Below are 23347 nucleotides of genomic sequence, written 5' to 3' on the forward strand. Positions count from 1 at the left end.
TAATGCATTATTTTTTAACAAGCATGGACGCATGTCCTCTGGAATGGTGGCAGACGCATGAAGGGGCATATGAATGTTTAGCATATCTGGCATGTAAATACCTTGCAATGCTGGCTACAAAAGTCCCATGCAAATGCCTGTTCTCATTTTCTGGTGACACTGTAAATAAGAAGAGGGCAGCATTATCTCCTGTAAATGTAAACATACTTATTTGTCTTAGCGACTGGTGAACAAGAAGTAGGACTGAGTGGACTTGTAGGCTCTGAAGTTTTACATTGTTTTGGTTTTGAGTGCAGTTATGTAACATAAAAAATCTACATTTGTAAGTTTCACTTTCACAACAAGGAGATTGCACTACAGTACTTGTATGAGATGAACTGAAAAATACTATTTCTTTTGTTTATCATTTTTACTGTCCAAATATTTGTAATAAAAAATAATAGACACTGATTTAAATTACAACATATATGAAAATGCAGAAAAACATCCAAAATATTTCATAAATTTCAATTGGCATTCTATTAACAGTGCGATTAAAACCGTGATTAATTTTTTAAATCATTATTTTTTTTTTTAGTTAATCGTGTGAGTTAACTGTGATTAATCAACAGCCTTACTATTTATGCCTCTTTCCATGGCACTTCAACATCCGTGGATGACTGCAAGGTATTACCATTGTTGTAGCAACCCCTGCCAGTTTGATGTCATTCCCTAATCTTACAAGCATACTCTCTGCTCCATTAGCCAACTCATTAATGAAAAATAATGAATAGTACCTGACCTAGGATTGACCCCTGCAGGGCCCCGCTAGATACACCCTCCCAGTTCGAAGAGGATGGTCTTTCAACCACTTGTGCACCCCACCTTATAGTAGTTTCAGCTAGACCACGTTTCCCTGCTTTGCTTATGAGCCCGTCATAGAGGATTGTGTCAGAGACCTTATCACAAGTCTTCCTGGCCCTGCAACCCCTCGGGCTAGCTGTAGCATAACAGCAGACGGAGCCTCCCTTCACCAGCCCTGCTGTGCATTGTGCGCTTCATGAGGGGCTGGGGATTTGCCCTGCCTCCCTTACTCTGGTTTACATGGAAGGCTGCACATTAGCGTCTGTCCCTGCTGCTGAGGCAGCGCGGGGGGGGGGGCGCTCTTTCCGTATTGGCTGGTTGGCGTGTACGTCACTGGGGGGCGGGGCTCCTATCAGCTGTTTGGGGGATGCCAGGAAGCAAGTGTATTTTGGAAACAATGCGGCGCGGCGGCGCCTGAGGCTGCAGCTTGAGGACTCCTCGCTCTGCCAGGGCTCGGCGCCCGCGCCCCTCCGCCCGTTCGGCGGCGCCCTGCCCTGCCTCCCCTGCCACAGGTGAGTGCCCGCCGGGCCGGGGGCTGCTGCCGGCCGCCTTCCTGCTGCGGGCATGGAGCGGAGCGCGCCTCAGCTCTACCGCGGGAGGTGCTCCCGGGCGGGTCAGTCAGGAGGTCCCTTTTCACCCCGTGCTCCCCGGCTCCTGCCCTACCCGGGGGGGCAGAGACCCCGCACGCTCATGGCAGCGGCTCCGGAGCTGCTGCTGCTGCAGGGGGGCTCAGTCCCGGCAGGCACTGACCTAGCAGCCCGCCTCTGGTCCAGGCGGGGCTGGCTGGAAGGGGGCCGTGGATCAGGAGCCCTAGGGTGGTGGGGAGAGAGTGAGCCTGTGGCAGCTTCTCTCTCTGGTGCCTCTTGGCTGGGCTTGGGGCCGAAATCGAGCCATCCCGGTTGCAGCAGTTTGTGCCATAAGGGCCAGGAGTCAGGTAGGGACTGAGAAGGGTCGGGACCTGCACTTAAACCCATGGGGTTTGCAGTTACCCGCCTAGAGCGGGTGCCTTCCGTTCTCCCCGGTCTGGGTCCTGGAGACCCCAACCCTCATCACCTCAGCATGGAGAAATCCGCACTCTGCTGGTACCGTTTAGTTCTTCTAGTTCACTACGCTGAGTGACCCTCTTCCCCCATCCAGGAAATGGCTTCCCCTGTTGGCATCAGGGAGATGTTTATATTGTCCCCAACTGAGCCTGGGTGACATCTGTTTCTCTCTGTTCTGTGAGCTCATGAACCCCAAACTGGTGAGGGGGAATCTTCTTGCCAGTTACTCTCTGACTATAAACTGTACCTCCTTTCACCAGAAAAATATTTGCAGTATCCTCAGTCCTAGTCACCTTGGTATCTGATTTACTTAAAATAAATAAAACTCCTCTTCTGTTGAGTTTCCTCAACCTGATGTGATCACTTCCTTATAATAAGATTCATGCAAGTAGCTGTTGAAAAATACTTGTGCCTCTTTGGCAGTGAGCTAATTCAGTGTATTGCTCACAAAGCAATTATTCGGGCACTTGCCAAAGGCAGAGACTTTTAAAAAATGGTGATTTGCATAAATGTTAATAATCATAAAGAAACAAGTTAGTGCTAGCATTATTCCAAAGCATATTGCTTTTTGGAAACCGTTACCTCTAGTATGAAGTGCCTGTATAAGACCATGGCTCGTACATACAATGCTGAGTACACTTGTGATGCTAGAAATTATGGTAGTGTCCAATAGCCCAGATAATGTGTTTCCACTATTGAATCTCTTCTGGGGTTTAAAGTTTCTGTTTTAAACCTTGCTGGCCTCAAACATTGTATTTAAGTCCTCTGTACGGGTATAACTTTGCAGTACGTAAGCCCACAAAGGGAAGGAAATGAAGGAAAGAAATATGGTAGTCCTAAACTTAGACCAGCCAACTTTGTTTTGGGAAGCAGGCAGAGGCATGTGTATGTTGAACCCTCCCTCTGTTTTTACTGTCTGCTTATTTTGAGAGTAGCCTCTGATACTGTAATGTATAAGAATTCCACTGTCAGTGTGCTCAGGCTTTCTCAGATAGCAGGTTTTCTTGTCTCCTCAGGAGAATGCAGTAGGCAGATTGAAGGTATGATACTCCATGCATATGTGCTCCCACAGTCATAAACAACCCTTGCAAACTCTGATTTGTTTGATGCATCTCCCTTTGAGAAACTCTATTTTTGCTGTTCTTGTTTTTGAAGGAGCTAGCAAACTTTATTTTGGGGTCATGAAGAAATTAAGTGGCTCTTCGGGTAGGTGATGCTCTGGACTTGTCAAATGTCTTCTTCTTTGGGCCTCAGAACAAAGCATGACCTCATCTTGGCCCACCAGAATAGGATGTGGACTAAGATTTCTGACTGTTCTGAAGCCCCTTTTGTTAAATGTTTTGTGTACCTAGTAAACTTCCTGGCTTTGGGGTTTGTCACATTTAGCTTTTTGTACCAAATGTAGCTATAACTCGAGTTATACATTTTAATGCTATTTGCACTTGTAACCTCTTTTTGAGAGCAAAAACCTTATTCCTTCCCATCTCTGTATCTTCTTTAGGACAGTGGTGTCCTGAGTTCATATTTACATGGGAGGAGGTACATGTGGAGAACGGTGAGGGAAGTACTGGATAGATTGTCTTTTTATTTCCTTTAAGCGTAGGATTCCTTTTACTAGTCTGCCATCCTGTTAAGTTTTGGTCAAAACCAGAGCAAAGGAGATATGAAGAGTTGAACTTCACTTCCTTGTTAAAAACTGGGTGGAAATCCTGGGGATGGATCTCTTAGGAGACTGTCTTCAAATAGGGTTAGATGCACAGATAACAGGAAAGGATTGCTGGATTCATTGGCCAGGCTGCTTCTACTTATCCTGTGTTAGCAGAAGCTCTAAAAGAGTGGTTTTCATTTTCCTACCCTCTTTTGCCTGGTGTTAGGACATAATGGGGCTCAGGAATATACTTTGACGTGTATAAAAGCACTGCTTGAGATACTGGCATGACCAAACACTCACTGACTTCTGTAATTCTAGGGTGAACTAAAGGAAGGGTGTTTTGGATAGATTCTGTAGTAGTAAAGGGTACATGGGGGTGGTGGGGCTACATGAGTTTTGGGCATTTGCTTGGTTAGGTTGTGGGGCAGGGAATGAAGTAACCAGCGGTTATGGAGTGTTTGACAGAAAGCAGTACTGACAAGACTTATGGTTTAATGGCAAGTCTCTTACTATTTGGTGTAACCTAAAGGTTCTGAAATCAGAAGGCAAATGTAAAGATTCCCAAAATGTATGTGTGTGTGGAGGGGGGTGGCTATGCAGGTTGGATTTGCTTTTTAAAACAATGTCCCTCTGTCTCGCCATGACTATTCTTTTATTGGGGGCGGGGGGAGCGGTCTTTAAGACTTCCAACCATATGTGGAGCCTTTTTGGCTTGCAGAGCTGTCTCTTCAAGGGCTCCAGAACTTGACCACAAGACCTTAATCGTCAGCTTATTTCTGATCTTTTCAGGTCATGTACGCTTTGTTTTAGGAGGAAAAAGCTTGGGGAAGTAGGGAGAACTGTGTGTTCCTGGATGGAATTAGGGGTGAGGGGGTTATTCTGGACTGCACTCTGGTTGTATCTTAGCCATTTTCTCAAGTGTTCATTTGTTGCAGGAGCAATGGATCCCCCCAGCTACCTAGAAGAGGACTATTCCAGCTTGGACGGGCTGGATGATGACGTGTTTCACTCTGACTTTGGACTCACAGGTCAGCCTGGTGAGATGACCCCTCCTGGCATTTTCACACAGAACCAATCCTACAGCTGCCTGCTGGGGAGGTTTCAACTGTTCCCACTCACACACTGCTGTGGTCCAGGTATCAGGCATGCTGAGCAGCAGGACAAGGCAACCCAAACACTCAGTCCATCCTCTTCCACTCAGGATGTCATGTTGCCATGTGGAGTCACTGAAGAGCCCCAGAGACTCTTCTATGGTAAGAGCACTCCAGCATCACTAGCTTTGCAGAAGGGAAAACTGCCCCTCTAGCGCTTCCCCTCTTTCTCCCACTGGACAAGAGAGGGTTACTTATTCTGCTGCACCTGAAAGAAAGACAGCTCTCTCTGCTTCTCACCCTTGCCTACTCACTGCAGGAGCTGTCCCTTTTCTCACTGCTTCTGCCATCCGTTAAACACCAGCTCCTTCCCACCCCACCCCCCCCAACTCCATTATAAGGCAGTTGAAGTTATTGCTAGACACCTACAGCAGCACTTAAGGCTGAGACCCTCCTGCAGGCTTCAGAGGGCGATCAAGTGCTTCCCTCGCCCCAGTGCACATTCTGCCAATTTGCCTGCGAAGAGTTAAATCTTCCCTTTCTCCAGGCTGCCCAGGTGAATCTTGTCATGTGGATGGGACTGCATGAGTGTTGTCAGTGCAGAGACAGTAAACACAGAGGTTCAGATGTTGAGAGTCTTTTTTTGGGCTCTTGGCTGAGAAAAAAGTTGTCAGATAAATAACATGAACAGCCAGTTTTTCAGTGGTAAAGAGGTAATTGGCCTGAATTTCTATTAAAGCTGAATTGGCGACATGAATCATTCCTGACTTACATTTCAGGTTTTAAAAAAAAAAGCCATTCTCTCCCCCCACCAACAACTTTGAGTCAAATTCTGCCTTTGTATCCTCACATGTGGCACCTGTTATAAAGTGTATCCCAAGGTGAAACTTGGTCCTAAATGCTGGGCGGTTGTGAGTGATGCCTGATTTGGAAGCTGCAGCAAGGATTATGCCAGGAGATTATTGATGTTTAGGAGGGACATAGGTACTGCATAAGTGTAAGACTGTCATTCCAGATAAAATCCCAACATTGACTGAACTATAAACAAGCCTGATCCATGTGTGAGAGCTTTCCCTATCTCAATGTGGTTTTTTTCTTTCAGGTCACTCGGTTATGGGAGGAACATAATACACTCTGCTGGATCAATGTAAATCTACTTAAAACTCTGAGTGAATGTTTTACTGAATACTTAGTATGATTAGTCATTGTTTAGGCTGCAGAAACTGGACTTTAGCCTGAGTCAGAAGTTTGCAGTTACACAGGTTTTCCTTCATGATGTATAATGGTGAGAAGGGGAACCAGGCTTTAAGCTGGGAGACCAAGCCATTGAGCTGTCTCATCTCTAATGTCTTGCAGGGAATGCTGGGTACCGTTTACATGTCCCCCCAGTTGGCTTTGCATTGAATCCACACCTCCAAGAGGAGCCTCGGGAAGGTCAACGGGAAGCACGTGCTGAGGTTCAGATTGCAAGGAAGTTACAGTGCATTGCAGACCAGTTCCACAGGCTCCACATACAGAGGGTAGGCGTTCTTTTTGGGGGGAGAAGGGGATTTGGTTATCCAGGTATGGCATCCAGGAGCCTCTGGCTCATCTGACCCTTCACCTCCCATCTCTGTGTAGTCATTGTCCATGCTGAATACACGCTTGTGCCACTTGTTGTGGCTAGAGTCTGCACCGTGAGCCAATCCTAATCGATGTCTGTCATATTTTGGCTAATTTCCATGCCGCAAAAGGCATCTGTATGACACCATTCCGCCCTGCCTTCTAATCTCTGAGTAGGAGGGAACTAGAAGTCCCTGATAATCCAGGGTTTAGAATGGGCATGTCCAAAGTGCAGCCCAGCGCTGCCCTCCTCTTTGACATGAAGGTAGCTAACAGAGTGCACAGGCTGTAACGTGCAGTACCTCATCATGATTTGAGCAGACTTCCACTAAGATCAAGGAGTGCTACATACTGGGACTGGTAGCTGCTGATGCCCTCCTGTGGTCTTCAGAGGGCGAATGCTTCCCTCACCCCAGTGGAGTCATTTAAAGGTGGGCACTGCTTTGGTCTTACTCAAGTTAGGTGAGGAATTTAGCTCCTGGAGAGTTGCTGGGATGGCCCTCGGTTAGGCAAAGTTTGGGTTCACTTAACTTTTGGAGATGAAGGGTCCCAAAGTTTTCTTCTCATGACCCAACAGCAGAATTATTAAGGGAATGTTCTAGAAAGATCAACTGAAGAAATGTGAAAGTTGGCTGTCTGGACTGTAGGATGTCATTCTGACATCAGAAATACCATATCACAAGTTATTTTTGTGCATTGTTTGTTTGTTTTCCCCCCTTCTAAATGGCACTCTTACTAGCTGTCCCTGTCTCACTGTGCGCTTGCTTCTTACAGCAAAGGGAAGGGTAACAATCTTTGCTGTCAGGGAAGCAGTGGAACTGGTTGTAACTTGACCCTTTCCATCTGGGGAGTGTAGCTATCCGATGTCTTTGTCAGGGAAATGCATCCAAGAATGCCCCCCTCAAAAAAACAAAAACAAACCCAATAGAAAATCTTGGCCTGTTCCCTCCCCTCTCCCCCAGGCAAGAAGCGTGTGCTGCTATGGCACTGAGAGCGCCATGCGGCTGACTGCAGTGCAGGACATACGTGGGGAATGACTGAGCCAGGAGAATAGAATTGAATCGCGTGTCAGCCAAGCTTGTGGGAGAGTTAGTAAACAAAAGCATCCGCCTGCACTACCAGCTCCTGCGGCCAGCCAAGGAGGAGCTCCTGTGTCTTTGTTTGAACTGGAAGGACAGACAGTTGAAAAGGAGGGGGAGCTGTTCAACCATTTAAAAAACAAAACCAAAAACAGGTGTGAGAAATCTCAGCCAGTGGTTCTGCAGGACTTGACACTGGGATAGGTACTGACATTTAGAACTGCTCAGGGATTCTTTTCCTTGGGAGAGGGGTAGTACTGAGCCCTTGTGTTAATGTGGAGGTGTGCCTTCGACCACATAGAGTTTTAATGTCCTATCTGTGCCAATGCATTCTCTTCCCTACTGACCCTGCGTGGAGGACTTCCTTTGGCTGTTGGCACAATCCATAAATAAAGTCCTGTGCTCTTCTGTGCCTGCTGTTTAAAGGGCAGTTAGTGCCTAGAGACACACGAGCTGGCTTATGATGGGCTGTGGTTTGTCCTTTGGGGCAGCGGAAGGGGCAGTCTCTGAGAATAGGAAACCTGAGCTGCCATTTGTCTGTAAAGCTTCTATTTTGCTGTGAAACTAACCCCAAAACTGGGTGCCCCGTTTCAACAACTCAGAGTCTTGGTCACAGCCCACGATTCCAGGATTATAACAGGAAACATTTAGAGTATCATAGCATAGTCACAACCACACCTCCTGAACACCTGGAACAAAGAATAGGGCCAGTGGGATGTTCCTCCGACAGATGTGAGTGTTTGGTGGATCCTGAGCTGGCAAAATAGGTGCCAGTTGCTGCACTAGTACGTAGGAAAAACTTCCAGTACCGGAGTTATTTGTCCTGTTAGCTGTTTGGCATATTCAGGCTTTTTATGCCTTCATTTGATGCAGTGATCTATTCAAATAAAATAATTGCGTCTTCATCCCCAGTATGGAGTTAGAACAATGATGTGATATTATGAAGCACTTCATGGTTTTACTCTTCTTTTTACTCTGTTACTCTGAAACTCTTCAAAGTGCTTTTCAAATGTGGGCTACTATAGAAAATATTTCCACATGCAGGCTCTGCTACTTAGAATTGCTGTGGTCAGTCCATGGTTCTGCAGGGCCCTTTTCAAACTATGCACAAGGGACCTTTAGTTCTCTCCTCACTCTTGCGTGCCCCATAGTGCCCTCCATTTGTTTAAGGCTCCATACCTTCTGGTAATCTCCCCTCTTACCCCCTGCCCCCCAATGCCCCCACCATGTACCAAGAAACCAGGAGGTGGAGCTAAAACGCAACTTTCTGTGTGCAGGAGAGACACTGGAGAACTCTCTTCTGGTTTACTGGAGGTAGACTGGACATGAATGGGAAATCTGGGATGTTGCTGTGATTGGTAGGTTGGGTGCACGCATGTATGCTGTGCTGCTCGTGTGTGAGCACCTAAGTCACTTAAACCTGAGCTTTACTTGCTGCGATAACTCAGTGGAACACTTCAGCAATTTCCCACTGAAAAGGCACTTACTGAACAGGCTGCAATTTTGTGGGGTCCAGTTTTATTCTATCCCTCCCTCATCCCTTAAATCCAACATTGGCTATTGGGCACAACTGTAAGATCATGTCACAGAAGGTAAAATTGTCTCTTTAGGAGTAAAGACCTAGTAGCCCAGGACAGTTCTGGACTTTATTCCAAGTGGAGCCACTGACTTGCTACATGTCCTCAGACAAGTTTCTTGACCTCTTTTTGCTCCAATCAAGTCAGCTGGAAGATTGGGTTAAAAAAAGCAGCACCTCAATGAGAACCAGATGCTGAATCAGAGCTGAGCTATCGTGGGTAAATAAGTACATTACAACCAACAACAAAGCCCCCTTCAAACACATCGGAAATCCCGCAGTTGATTTAGGTGTGCTGACCATGTTCAGAAAACAATGGGACCTAGCAATCGAAATTTATTGCTACCCTATTTGGAAATTCCCCATGTATGTTAGCAAATTGTCTTGATCTAATTGTGAGGAAGAAAACTGTGATTGGCCTGAGCATTGGCCCTGTCTATGAAACGTTTAGGACTAGATCCATACTGGTTGTGGGCAGGTCTCTGGAAATGAGCCCATTGCAGTAAAATTAAAAACAGCAAAATAAATTCTTCCTCCTGAAAACTTTCCACTTGAAAGTGAAACTTGTCATGTTTCACATATGTTTTTTCTTATACAAATTCATCATCTGAAGCTTCTCTTGAAACATTTTGGATTATCCATCCATTAGGGAGTCTGTGGTCTAAGACCCTCCAGTATAGGCTGTAGGCACAGGACATTGTCCAAGATTTATCCATCCCTTTCTGCATCACAGTTGCTCACGTGTCTAGTGATTTTTTTTTTAATTTTTTTTACTAAACATTTTTCATCAAAAATCCTGATATGTCAAAACTGAAACTGTTCTGGATCATTTTCAACAAATTTCCCATTTGGGGGATTTTTTTTTCAAAAGTTACCAAATTGTCAAAACATTCTACTTTAACACTTTCAAAATGAAAAGGTTCATTTTTGGTTCAAAACTGATATAAATATAAAATATTATATTTTTAGAAATATAATATATAGAAAAAAGCTTGAAATTAAATTTTTTGTAATGTTATCAAAATCCTTCAACATATTTTGATCTTTTTTTTTTTTTTTTTGGAGGGGTGACGGGTTGTTTTTGTTTTGCAAACATTGGAGACTTTGACTTGATTTGGGATGGGGGAAATTTTAGACATCTCAAAATTCTCTTAGGATGGGGAAACTGTTTCCTGCTCTGTTCTAATTGCCAATGAAGCAGTGAGTAGAGGGTAAGAAAAGGCCTAGCTATGGGAAAATTGAGACTTCTACATAAGTAACTGCAACAAAGGTTTAGCTTGGGATAAAAAGGGCCTAAGGGGGTGTCTTGGGGAAGTCTGGAATAGCAATGGGATTGCAGCCTAAATATATGGTGCTTCCCCCACAGTAAAGTGAAATAATAGTGCAGGACACCTCAAATGATGTGGGATGAATTTCAGAAAGTGGAGGAAGTAACCAGGGGACAGCCATTTTAGAGTTGATTCTAGCCAGCTGGGAGGAATTGGTTGCAAATCTGAAGCAGGAAGGCAGTTTGAGTAACGTGATCATGAAATGATAGATTTCATGATTCTAAACAAAGACAGGAGTGAGAGCTACAGAATTAGGACAAAGGACTTGAAAAAAGCAGACTTAAATGAACTTGGAGAACTGTTAAGTAAAGTCCCATGGAAAGAAAATCTAAGGGATAAAAGAGTTCTGGAGAGCTGGCAGTTTCTCAAGGAGACCATATTAAATGCACAGCTGCCAACTATTCTGATGTAAAGGAAAGATAGGAAGAAGAGAGAGAGGCCAACATGGCTCCATCAGGAGATCTTTAATTTTCCAAAAAGTGAAATCACGGAAGAATTGCTAGGGAGGAGTACAAAAGAATAGCATGTGCATGTAGAGACAAAATCAGAGAGGCCAAGGCACAAAATGAGTTACACCTAGCAAGGGACATTAAATAACCTCTTTCTTGTTGCCTTTAAATACATTAGGAGAAAGAAAAAGATGAAGGAAAGTGTAGGTCCTCTACTTGGTGAAGAAGGAAAATTGTTAATTGATGACATCAGGAAGGCTGAGATGTTTAATATCTATTTTGCCTCAATCTTTACTAAAAAGGTTAATGGTGACCAGATACTCAATACAATATAAACAACAAGGGGGAAGGAATGCAAACCAAAATAGGGATAACAGGTTAATTAAGCTAATGTATTGAAGTTGGAAGACCCTGATTAAATTCACCATAGGATACTTAAGGAAATAGCTGAAACAATCTCAGAACACTAGCTATTATCTTTGGGAATTCATGGAGGATGGGTGAGGTCCCAGAGGACTGGAGAGGGAAAAACATAGTACCTGTCTTTTAAATAGAAGACCAAAGGGGACCTGGGGATTTATAGAGCAGTCAGCCTAATTTGATACCTTGAAAGATATTGGGACAAATTATTAAACGATCAACTTCTAAGCACCTGGAGGATAAGAAGTTTATACAGAATAGCCAACAGAGATTTGGCAAGAACAAATCATCCTAAACCAACGTAATTTCTTTCTTTGACAGAGTTACTGGCCTAGTAGATGGAGGGAGCAATAGACATAAATCTTGATTTTTCGTAAGGCTTTTGACACAGTAATACATGACATTCTCATAAGCAAACTAGGGAAATGCAGTCTAGATTAAATTACTATAAGGTGGGTGTATAACTGGTTGATAGACCATACTCCGAGTAGTTATCAATAGTTTGCTGTCAGACTGGAATGGCATATCTAGTAGGGTTCTGCAAGGGTCAGTCCTGAGTCTGGGACTAGAAAATATTTTCATTAATGACTTGGATAATGGAGCAGAGAGTGTGCTTATAAAATGTGCAGATGAGACAAAGCTGATAGGATTAATATTCAAAATGACCTTAACAAATGAGGGAATTGGTCTTAAATCGACTGGTTAGGTGGTAGTATTGCTGAAAAGGATCTGGGGATTATAGTGGATAAACTGAATACGAGTCAACAATCTGATGCAGTTGTGAAAAAGGCTAATATTCTGGGGTGTATTAGCACACCCCAGACACCGGCAGTAAATCTGCTTTACTCAGCACTGGTGAGGCCTATGCTGGAGAATTGTGTCCAATTCTGGGTGCCACACTTCAGGAAAGATATGGAAAAATTGGAGAAATTCCAGAGGAGAGCAAAAAAAATCAGAAAAGGTTTAGAGAGCCTGACCCAGGAGGAAAGGCTTAAAAAAAACCCCCAAAAACTGGGCATATTTAGTCTTGAGAAAAGAAGACTGAGCTGGGACTTGATAACATATTTGGAGACTTAAGGACTGTTACATAGAGGATGTGCTCAATTGTTTTCCATGTCTGCTGAAGTAGCCCAAGGAAAAATGAGTTTAATTTGCTGCAAGGGAGATTTAGATTACGTATTAGGAAACTGTCTAACTACAAGGGTAGTTAAGCTCTGGAACAGGCTTCCAAGGGAAGTTGTAGAATCCCCTTCGCTGGAGCTTTTTAAGAACAGGTTGGACAAACACCTCTCAGGGATGGTCTAGAAGATGTGCTTCGTCCTGCCTCAGTGCAGGAGGCTGAAGTTGATGACCTCTCAGGGTCCCTTCCAGCCCTACATTTCTGTGATTCTATAAACAGTGCAGGACACCTCAAATGATGTGGGATGAATTGCCTACAGCCTTGTTTTGTGATAAATAACTTAGTTTTTTTTGTGCTACCATTGGACCCCAAGGCACTCTATAAACTGAAGCGCATCCTTTTAAGAGTCATTGGGGACAATGGTCACCAGTAACTCGGCGCTTTTCAGTCATTACCACACCGTGGCATCTGAGATACTGCAGCTATTTCTTACTCTAAAAGTAGTAATATCCCATTTTACAAAGGGGGATACAGAGGTTGTGACTTGCCCAAGGTGGCAGAATGACAGAGGAGCAGACCACTGAATAGGACCCAAGAGCTCTGATTCCAGTCCCTTGCTCTGACTGCTAGATCTCACTGAGATCTCTCTAGGGATGGGGGGGGGATGTTTGGGTTGATTATTAATTGAGGAAGAAAGCAGGGGGTGTATGTGTACAAGCACATTTGTGTGTCAATTAAACTCTCTAGTGGAGAGACAAAGTGAGAAACGCAAACTAAATTCCTCCTTGCTCCTGAAGAATATCCTATTAACTCTTTATGATCTTTTAGTAACTATTCTTGTCACCGGCAGAGGGAACTTGGCTTATTTACAAACAAACATTTTCTTTACTCTGCTGTATGCTGTCCCTTTAAAGCAACAGGGCTGCTTTTATTCACCCTGATTAGGCTACGTGATGTAATGCAACCCCGTGATGAAAGGGAGCTGCACCTCTGGCAGCACAATGAAAAGTCTCTGGAGCCGACAGCCTCCCCTTGCAGGAGGGCTTGCAACTTCCAGGTTCAGAGAGAGTATGCGTGAGAGATGGGTCAGTTCAGCAGTGTTTGCTCTGCAGCCAGCTCTGTTTATATCACTCTCTATATTTAGCCTCTGAGTCATCAGAACTGCTGACAAGAAGCTGAACTACCCACAGGCTCCAGTTCTGCACCTGATTGCTTGTCTTTGTGCGTTTCCAGTGGAGTGGGGGCGTGTTGCTCTGTTCAAAGTTCCATTTCAGTCTCTTCGGGTATTTTCTTGCAGTAGATCTGAAAGGTTTACTTTTACCTCCTCTTCTACTTAATGTCAATATCTAGAAATAGGGAGACTAGTCCTGCCCCCTCTACCCACTGTCTTCATCAGATACAGAAACTCCTTTGTAACTTCACCCTTTGTGAGGAAGGGATCTGTCTAAAACAAAAGTCAGGCGGACCCTGATACATATGCAGTAGAATGGATTATGAACAAAGTAAACCTAGAAAACAGGACTCTAGTAGCTAATCTTTAAGGTCTGGGTTAAGCCATAGTTCTCCTGACAACCAGCACCATGTCTCCAAATGGGAGGTTTAGTTTGTTTCACCCCAAGTCAAATCAAAGTTTTATTCCAACCTTTTAGTAAGTTTAGTACTAAGTAAATTAAAAAATCTGCCTCCACTTTGACTGAAATTCTCCAGGTGGGAGTACTCTGCTGATGTGGAGAGCAAAGGCATATTGGGCAGGCAGCACCCCACATGCTAGATTGGGACACTTTTTCAGAGGAGAGAAATTTTCCCACATCTCCTAGGGTTCAGTTTAGGGATGATGCGGTGGGAGTGTCAGTCCTTAGCTGACACTTCTTGTCAGGGAAGGAGCTTGGGGAGGGTTTTGGCGTTTTGGACCCCTGCAACGGATTTAGAGTAACTTGTAAAGGAATCCTGTCCCAATCTGTATAGATGGTGGCTATGACTTAGGGTCTCGAGGGCTATGGGCATAAAGCAGCAGCAGATGGAAAGATCCCATGAGTCTTGAAGAGCCTTTATTCTCCCTCCACCCCGAATAGAAAACACAACTAAATAACCTTGCCAGGTTGCATAGGATAGGAAGCCCTGGGGCCTGGGAAAGTACTGGCCAGCAGTTGCCCTTTCCAAGTTGAAAGTCAGTTGGTTGTTGCCATGGTTTTTGTCTGCTTCCACTTCCTGTAGGCTCAGCTCAAAGAGGAAGGCACAAGTAAATGGTGGTGGTTGTTTTGAGTTAAAAAAAGTCAAGAAATGATTAACCTGCCAAACCTTCCCCAAGCTGGAGAACCTGTCTTTTTAATAAAGGTAGTTACTTGCCACTCCTGACATCCCCTTTGTGGTGAGCGTTGGTGTTGTTCCTTCCACTGCTCCTGCAGTTGGGCGTCTCTTCAACTTGTTTCCATGTGTCTCCTCCATCCCTGCATTTTGAACCCCCAAATGTTTAGTGGCTTTCTCTCTGTATGTTGATTAACTGGCTTCTGATTTGTACATCATAAGAACCAGATAGTGCTTGTGACTACTTCTCCCTCTTCCACAAATTTAATTTCTGCATGATGGTGCCATGGTGTCCATTATAGGAAGGATCTATCTTGCCTTCCTTTCAGAAATGCTGCATTAATTTAGATGGAGTAAGTGGCCCAAATGTGTTAACATGACAGTCCCTGTCCAACGTTAAACAGTGTTGAACAAGGTTTAGGGCTTGGTACACAGAGACCTCAGCCTGCTTAGTACCATGGCAAACATGCCATTAAAAATCTTTTTTAACCTTTTATTAAAGATAAAGAAAAGAAGGGAAAACAGTTGAAGCATTTGAAATTAAATAAGGCTTTATTTTAACACCCTCCCTTTTTTCCCCAGCCCTGTTAACTGGAGAGAGTTTTTAGAAAGAAAAACTGTCGGACAGTCTTAGATCAAAGAGAAAAGGAGTACTTGTGGCACCTTAGAGACTAACCAATTTAAGTTAGTCTCTAAGGTGCCACAAGTACTCCTTTTCTTTTTGCGAATACAGACTAACACGGCTGCTCCTCTGAAACCTGTCTTAGATCACTGGTTCTCAACATTTTTTCGTTTGCAGATGCCTTTGGAAATTTTGAATGGAGGTGTGGACCCCTTTGGAAACTTATTGTCTGTATGTATAGTTGAATTCTGTTGTTACTTTTCAGTCTGTCTTTTGCGGACCACTAAGACATAGTCCGCAGACCCCCAGCAGTTGGGGGACCACAAGTTGAGAACCACTGTTTTAGATGGTATCTAAGATGGTAATAACTGTCCTTGGGTGGGGGGGAAGAGAAGTAGTGAGTTGAGATAGCAGCAATTACAACAGCTCCAGCCTGCGGCTAGAGTCCAATCCCGGTGTATCCCAGGTGGTGGTTGGGATTCAGCTGGAGCTGGTAGAGGTGGTGATGTCATCTGGGTTCCTCTCTGGCTTGGTCTGGTCAGGACATTTCTCAGGATCTGGGTGACGAAGGCCTGGGTGTGGTGGGAGTGGCAGCAATGATGATGAAGCTCACTCTGGTAGCCTTCATCTGTTCTTCCTTATTTTTCCCCACAAAGTGTCTTTCTTTAAGGAACCAAAAAGGGAGTGATGGGTGAAATAGCCCATCCTCTCATTATTTTGTCCACCAGTTAGGCTTAATATCTGACATGCCAATTTTGGCTTATTAATTTCTGGACACGTTTTCTTGTTTCCCAAGGGTGATTTTAACACAATCCTTGAGTTACATTAGCCCTTTTGGTTTAGATTGTCTTCCTCTCTTCTTCATACTGTGACTGGTTGGATCACAGAAACCCCCTTGGGGCTGCCAACTGATGTGTCAAGACTACTTCTGCCCCTGTTTTCCCTGCCAGCTTGAGACTCCAGCACCCTGTCTTGCTGAGCCAGACAAACCAGTCTGCTCCAACACAGACCCAGGGTCTGAACCACGTGCCCCAAAGCTGCAGACTAACTGAAAGCAACTTAGGAAGTGTTCCTGTCTGACACTCAGATGCCCAACTCCCAATGGGGTCCAAACCCCAAATAAATCCATTTTGCCCTGTATAAAGCTTATACAGGGTAAACTCCTAAATTGTTTGCCCTCTAGAACACTGATAGATGCACGGCTGTTTGCCCCCCCCCCCCCCAGGTCTTAATACATACTCTGGGTTAATTAATAAGTAAAAAGTGATTTTTATCAAATACAGAAAGTAGGATTTAAGTGGTTCCAGGTAGTAACGGATGGAACAAAATGAATTACCAAGCAAAATAAAATAAAACACGCAAGTCTAAGTCTAGTACAGTAATAAAACTGAATACAGATCAAATCTCACCCTCAGAGATGTTTCTTTCACAGACTGGACACCTTCCTAGTCTGGGCACAATCCTTTCCCCTGGTACAGCCCTTGTTCCAGCTCAGGTGGGAGCTAGGGGATTTCTCATGATGGCCACTCCCTTTGTTCTCTTCCACCCACTTATATATCTTTTGCATAAGGTGGGAATCCTTTGTCCCTCTGGGTTCCCACCCCTCCTTCTCAATGGAAAAGCACCAGGTTAAAGATGGATTCCAGTTCAGGTGACGTGATCACATGTCACTGTAAGACTTCATTATCCACTTGCCAGCCCACAGGTACACAGGAAGACTTACAAGTAAAACAGAGCCATCTACAGGTAATTATCCTGGTTAATGGGAGCCATTAAGATTCCAAACTACCATTAATGGCCCACACTTTGCATAATTACAATAGGCCCTCAGTTATATTTCATATTTCTAATTTTAGATACAAAAATGATACATTTATACAAATAGGATGACCACACTCAGCAGATTATAAGCTTTGTAATGATACGTTACAAGAGACCTTCTGCATGAAACATATTCCAGTTACATTATATTCACACTCATTAGCATATTTTTATAAAATCATATAGAGTGCAATGTCACACATACCTTTTCCCATCAACGTTTTTTATTATAGGTTATTGTGACATCTTATGAACTGTCACATGTTACAGTTGAGCTCATAATTAGAGTAAATTTGCAGGCAGTAAAAATTACAGTAAATTTGCAATTATCACAACACAATCCTATTCTGAGTGTGGCAGCAAGAGAATGGAGCTCCTTCTAAATCAGTCAATTTTCTCTCTCCCACTATTTTTACTTTTTCGGAGGTGTATTATTCCCTAGTCATTAGGAGCTCACGAGGTTATAGTGTGACTTCCTTTGTCCCCTCCCGTCACTTCCTTTTCTAGCTGGTTTCAGAGTAGCAGCCATGTTAGTCTGTATCCGCAGAAAGAACAGGAGGACTTGTGGCACCTTAGAGACTAACCAATTTATTAGAGCCTAAGCTTTCGTGCGCGCACTCTCTCTATAGATAGATATAGATATATAAATAAAATATACACACACAGATAAGTTGGAAGTTACTATACAAACTGTGAGAGGCTAATTAGTTAATTAGTACTTTTGTAGATTATCACTACAAAAGTTTTTTTTCTCCTGCTGATGATAGCTCATCTTAACTAATTAGCCTCTTACAGTTTGTATGGTAACTTCCAACTTATCCGTGTCTGTCTGTCTGTTCCATTCTGTGCATCCAATGAAGTGGGCTGTAGCTCACGAAAGCTTATGCTCTAATAAATTTGTTAGGCTCTAAAGTGCCACAAGTCCTCCTGTTCTTTTTCCAGCTGGGACATCATCCATGATTTCTGTTGCCTTGGGGAATGTGACTTCCCAGTCTTACTAAACTCAAATCTGTTTTGGGGTAGCACAAATGTGCCTCTAGCCACCTGGAACTAAATGTAGCTTTCAACAGTGAGTCGTCAACTGCTCCTCGGTTGCAAGTGTTTTTTGCTTCTTTGCAAGAAGTAGCAATTTTTTGCCAAGATTTGTATTGGTCATTAAAAAGGGACGGTCTAATACCCCTAGACACACATCCACTGATGTTCCTGTTTAACAGTGTTGCCACTTACTACCAAATCTTTGTCCCACTGACTTCAACAAAAGTTTGGCCACTGACTGTGGTGGGAACAGAATTTGATCCTTGAAGAACCACTTGGGGTAAGAACTATGAAGCAAAGCAGAGAGCGACTGACACCCGTACTGTGAACAAAGGTACATGGTCTTCTACAAAAGGTACCACCAATGGTACTTTCTCTAAAGAAATGTATGTGTGAGACAGTTTGTTTTGTAAGGAAGGAATCCACAGCTGCTTCTCCAGCATGGGGGGGGGGGAAAAAAACCAACCTCTTCATCTACCAATCAGCTGCTACCTGTGATTCTAAGAGCCACATCCAAAGTGACGCATTTTGTCTTTAACTGTGTATCACATCCCCTGAAATCATCTTGAGCCACAGACTTGTATCCAAGGGCAGAATATGAATAAAAGTGCTTTGACACAAGAACTGGGATGCTGATTGGTTGGTTGACAGATGTTTTTATATATGAGACATATCACTTATTGTGCACACTGTGCAACACCCAGTAGGATATTGATTATCGAAAACATCTGTTGCCAATTCTTGTCCCTATTCCATTTTTGGCACACTTCCTCCCTCCCATCATGGCTCTTATGTTCTTTATTAACTTGTTTATGTAAAGGCATCCTGGCTGATATGAGCATGGTTCTGGGAATGGAATTTAGGTTTGTTAGCTGACTGTTGCTATATAGCACATTTTTCTCGTAAAATTACCTTTCTTGTGACTTACTGAAACATCCATGATAACAGCTTGGACAGAGAGTCTCATAAGGATATCCTCCTTAAAAGGCTGCAGCTACAACAGGAAGCTGTTTCATCTGCCTCAAACTTTGTGTGTGTCACTTGCTGACTTACTCTAGTGTATAACTCTCATCTGCTTTAGTCACAGGCTAGTTCCCTTCTAGAGTCATTAACAATTTATATTTCCCTAATATTTTCTCCCAGAGTAAGGTTACGAAATGAATTACTTTTGGCAGGGATATTGTGGGCTAGAATCAGCCTTGGGAAGAATATAAATCCTGCACCACGAGGTAGTGATGGGTAAATCTCAAGGCTGTGTGACTGAGAAATCCAACTGGAAATCTCATGAACTGGCTCTCCTGATATTTCTGGTCCTTTCTGGCAGGCAAGCAGTACCTTGGAAAAAATCCTCTCTTGTGATATTTGAGTATTTTGCTCCCAGTTCTGGCAGAGGCATGTTACTTGAATTTGAAAAGTTACTTGAACTTACTGAAACTTCCAAGAAGGTCCTATTCAGGTTTGGGTAAGTTCTTTTTCTGAACTGGCTTTTCCATCCTTACTGCTGAGATCATCTGCTATCTTCCCTCCATGTCTCTTGTCTCACATTTTAAATTGATACTGTTGATTGTTATCTGACATTCATCCTGTCACTGAGGAAGTGCTGCTCTTGAATCTGACTAAATTGGAAAATATAAAAAGACAGTGAGGTCTAGAGCACGGGGACTCTAAAGACCTGGGTTCTATGCCTAGCTCTGCTGCTGGCGTGCTGGGTGACCTTGGCCAAGTCATTTCACCTCTCTGTGCCTTAATTTCCCCATGTGTGAACTGGGAATAATGATACCAACCTTCTTTGTAACACACTGAGATCTGCTGATGAAAAGCTTGGTGGCGTTATTTATTTTATTAGAGGGAGAAGGTGAAGAGCAAAATAAGGGAAGAGGGGGAGTGCAAATACTAAGTATGTGCCCTTTTTTTGCTGCTTTGACATACAAGAAGGGTTGAGAGTTTTTTGTTAGTTTAATACAGGGTTTTTTTGCACATTACCTACTCTGATTTTTTTCCCCTCCTTTGTTTTGCACAAAGATGGCTTTTTCCTAGTGTTTAACTCAAATGGGTATCAGTGAAAACAAACACAGAACAGAGTCTGGATAAAATAACTTCCTTGCTCAATCAGGTTTCACTTCTTTAGTTCTTGTGATGTCAGATTCCACTAGCTCTCCAGCTGTCCAGTGAGTCTTCCAAGGTAGAAAAGGCCTGAATTTCTGATGTATAAAAAGTAAATAGGAAAAGCCATTTTTTGGTGGGAGGAAATAATTTCAGATTTTCTTTGCCCGTCATAATAAAGCACAAACACATAATTTTTTTCTTCTGAAGTTTGCCTATTGAGCTGTGGGAAAGTGAGAAGATAAACATTTAGAAACATAATACATTGCATAAGAAACTCGAGCAAAACTCAAGGCAACCTCCTACCTGAAATAGGGCAGCAGTGTATGGGATTTGGTTTCATATGTACGCTAACCATTTGCGCCCATGTAAATGTATAGCAGTATAAATTGCATGCACTTTAAACTAGTGCATCTCTTCCCCCGCATGCCCCAAACTAAGCACTTTGACAAATGTCACTTGAGCAGATGGGAAAGGAGTGCCACCAGTTAAACTGCTCTATGTTCCAAATTTATTTTTGAGACAACTTAAGGCTATCTCTTAAATTTCTCTCCAGATTTCTTAAAGACCAGCCTATTTGTTTGGTCACAAATACAACGAAGCAATAAATCTTGATGAACATATGAAATCTGCCTGCATTTCCTTTGGAGCATCTTTAGTGTTTGCACCAGCTCTTTCCCATAGTTTGCTAAGTGGTGGAGATGGGGAAAATCTATTGCACCTTCATATATACTACAGTATGCTTACGGCAGGCTACTCTGAAGACCTTATTTATAATGCATTTGGGTTGGTGGTCTCAAATGAGTTGGTGAAAACATGTTTTCTGGATACGCTGTCAGGAGTCTTGGTTGCACATGCGTGTCAGAATAGGTTCTGAAATGTGGCTTGGGGTAGGGGAAGGAAGAGAGTGAGAGATCTCCAAAGTTTCTGACAAAAAGGAGTGTAGGGTTGGTTATAAGAATAAAGGGAAACCAAAAGCATCTGCCTCCTTAAGAACATTTTAGGGGTTCATTATGACATTAACCCAACACTAGAAGATAGTATTGTCAAGAGTTGCATGCTGGGAACGTTCTCACCTATGAATGTAACCACACTCTGGGACAGGTTGCTTGTGGATTTTAAACCTGGGGCTGTTTGGAACAAATGATGCCAGTCTCCCGAATGGCTGTCGTGGGCCATGTTCTGAATAGAAGGACGTTGGCGCATTGTAATTAGAACAGTGTAAACCCTCCTAAATCTGGGGACACATTTAAGTCTTGTGGAGAAGAATAAAATATTGAACAAACTGCTGCTGGGTTAGGGAATCCAGCGCATATCCTTTCCAAGGCCTAATTTGAGTGCGTTTGAGGTTCATGTTGCACCTTTTCTGCAGTTCTAGTCTCTGGAAAGCATGAGCACAATATAAAGAGTTTATTGGAATGTTTTGGATATTTCTCTTGAAACAATTCTGGTATGCAAACTACAGCTAAGGTGTTCTCTCTTTTTCTAGCTCATGCTTATGTGAATTTGCCCTGTTGGACTAATTTAAGTTGAAACACCTTGTTCATATAGAGTGCTTCAGTACTCTGTAATGCTCTCGTATGCTAAGGTGAAGTTGCTGTAAACCAGCCTTCTATTCCTTGTCTGCTTGGGATTTTTTTTTAAATGGTCACTAGCCTGGCTTAACAAATAGGTAATTCTGGATGAGAAAACAAGAACTGGCCTTTTAATTGAAGGTTGGTTAGGGATGTGAAATAGTATCCCAGATTGTGCAGTGTAAAGAGAAACCCACCTGTTTGTATGAGATGCCATTAAAGAACCCGGGGGGGGGGGTATAATGGAGAACACTTTCACAGAGGTGATTACATATAACAAAAGAGGGGACAGCATTCCTTCCCAAAAGCAGCATTATGAGGTCTGATGTCCCCTGAAACTTAACTTTCAAACTTCATTGCTTGACAGTGGGACCTGAAATAACCTCTTGCTTTTTTCTTTCTTTGTTTCTTTTTCTCTTTTCTCTTTTCTTTTCTTTTTTTTTTTTTTCTTTTTGGGGTAAGTATGTTCTTGCTTAAGGTTTAATTGGCTCCAGTCGGTAGGAAAGGGCTCCAAGGCTGATTATTTATGGCTTACTGTCAAAAGTAGCTATAAAAAGGGCAGTATTATCTTGGAGATGCTGGGAAGGAAAATGTGATGGGGGGGAGGGAGCGGGGGAGTGTGTGCGCGCACGAGTGTTTTCTTGTACTGGATGAAATCAGAGTTTTGCTGCCTCAGCAGTGTGGTTTAAATTGAAGATTAACCCTTTGACCTTCACGGTGTCAAATCACTTACAGATGGATCACCAGTTACTTTTTTTTTTCCACTTTTGGGGTGAAGAAGGGGGGTAACTTTTTTTTTTAAGAAAGTTGTTTGTTCATGCAGCTGGGCCTTTTGAGAGGCTCAGAAGCCAATCTGATTAAAAACAGCACTTGGCTAAACTCTGCAAAATCCTGCAAGCAAAAAAAGGTTTAATCCTCTTGTGCACAATGCATAAGGGTCTGCTCTTTTTTTTTTTTTTTTTTTTTTTTTTTAAATTCTAATGTTAGAGCTATAATTTCTGGAGAACTTATCATTCTCCCCTCCCCCTACCTCTCCCCCCCCCCCCACCCCCCTTGTCGTGCTGATGGGATTAAAGTGTCTGCTCTTGAAAAGTAACTGAGTTTTTATTGGAAAAGATAAGTGGTATGTTGCAATTGTAAAATATAAATAACCTTGTTTCAATCATTCTCCTTTACAGCATCAGCAGAACAGAAATCAAGTGTGGTGGCAGATCCTTCTCTTCCTACATAACTTGGCCTTAAATGTGGAGGCAAACAGGAACCACGTAGGTCAGAGGTGAGACTCCTCCACCTGTTCCAGGTCACATCCAGCCTGCAGGGAGCACTGAACAAACACTGGTCTGGGGGAGAGAGACATGCACACCGCGGGCCGGATGTGAGGACTCTGTCAAACTCTTACTCATCTTCTCAAGCTTTTTTTTTTTTTTTTTTTTTTTTCTCCCTCCCCCCCCCAGGGACTCTTCTTTACTGCTTCGTGCCTGATGAGGCTGGGAGCTCTTGTCCAACACTGTTGAAGGAAAGTCTTAGAACTTAGATGTGTTTGGTAAAGCTTGCTGCTGATTCCCCAAATCAGTAACCTCTATGCAAGTGAGGCAGGTAGTAGACAAACAGGTTCCTCTGCTCTGTTTTTGTTTTTTAATTGATAGAATGCAGCATTTTGTAATTTTGGCTGCTAGTTAATGATGG

At 43.3% G+C, this 23347-nt stretch overlaps 1 protein-coding gene across 3 annotated transcripts; it reads left to right on the plus strand.

The window, feature by feature from the left end:
* The first annotated feature begins 1233 nt into the window (after positions 1–1233).
* On the plus strand, positions 1234–23098 carry BMF (Bcl2 modifying factor). 3 transcript variants are annotated; one of them, XM_074955717.1, is made up of 4 exons: positions 1234–1355; positions 4473–4790; positions 5985–6148; positions 22840–23098. In XM_074955717.1, exons 2-4 carry the CDS (start codon positions 4478–4480, stop codon positions 22939–22941), a joined length of 579 nt encoding a protein of 192 aa, XP_074811818.1. In that variant the 5' UTR covers positions 1234–1355; positions 4473–4477; the 3' UTR covers positions 22942–23098. The 3 variants fall into 3 exon arrangements, with proteins under 3 accessions (XP_074811818.1, XP_074811819.1, XP_074811820.1); XM_074955718.1 differs by lacking the exon at positions 1234–1355 and adding an exon at positions 3392–3441; XM_074955719.1 differs by lacking the exon at positions 1234–1355 and adding an exon at positions 3392–3441 and having other exon boundaries at positions 4473–4565.
* The last annotated feature ends 249 nt before the right edge of the window (positions 23099–23347 follow it).

This window comes from Natator depressus, chromosome 6 (genome assembly GCF_965152275.1).
Source record: "Natator depressus isolate rNatDep1 chromosome 6, rNatDep2.hap1, whole genome shotgun sequence".
NCBI classification, from domain to species: Eukaryota; Metazoa; Chordata; order Testudines; family Cheloniidae; genus Natator; species Natator depressus.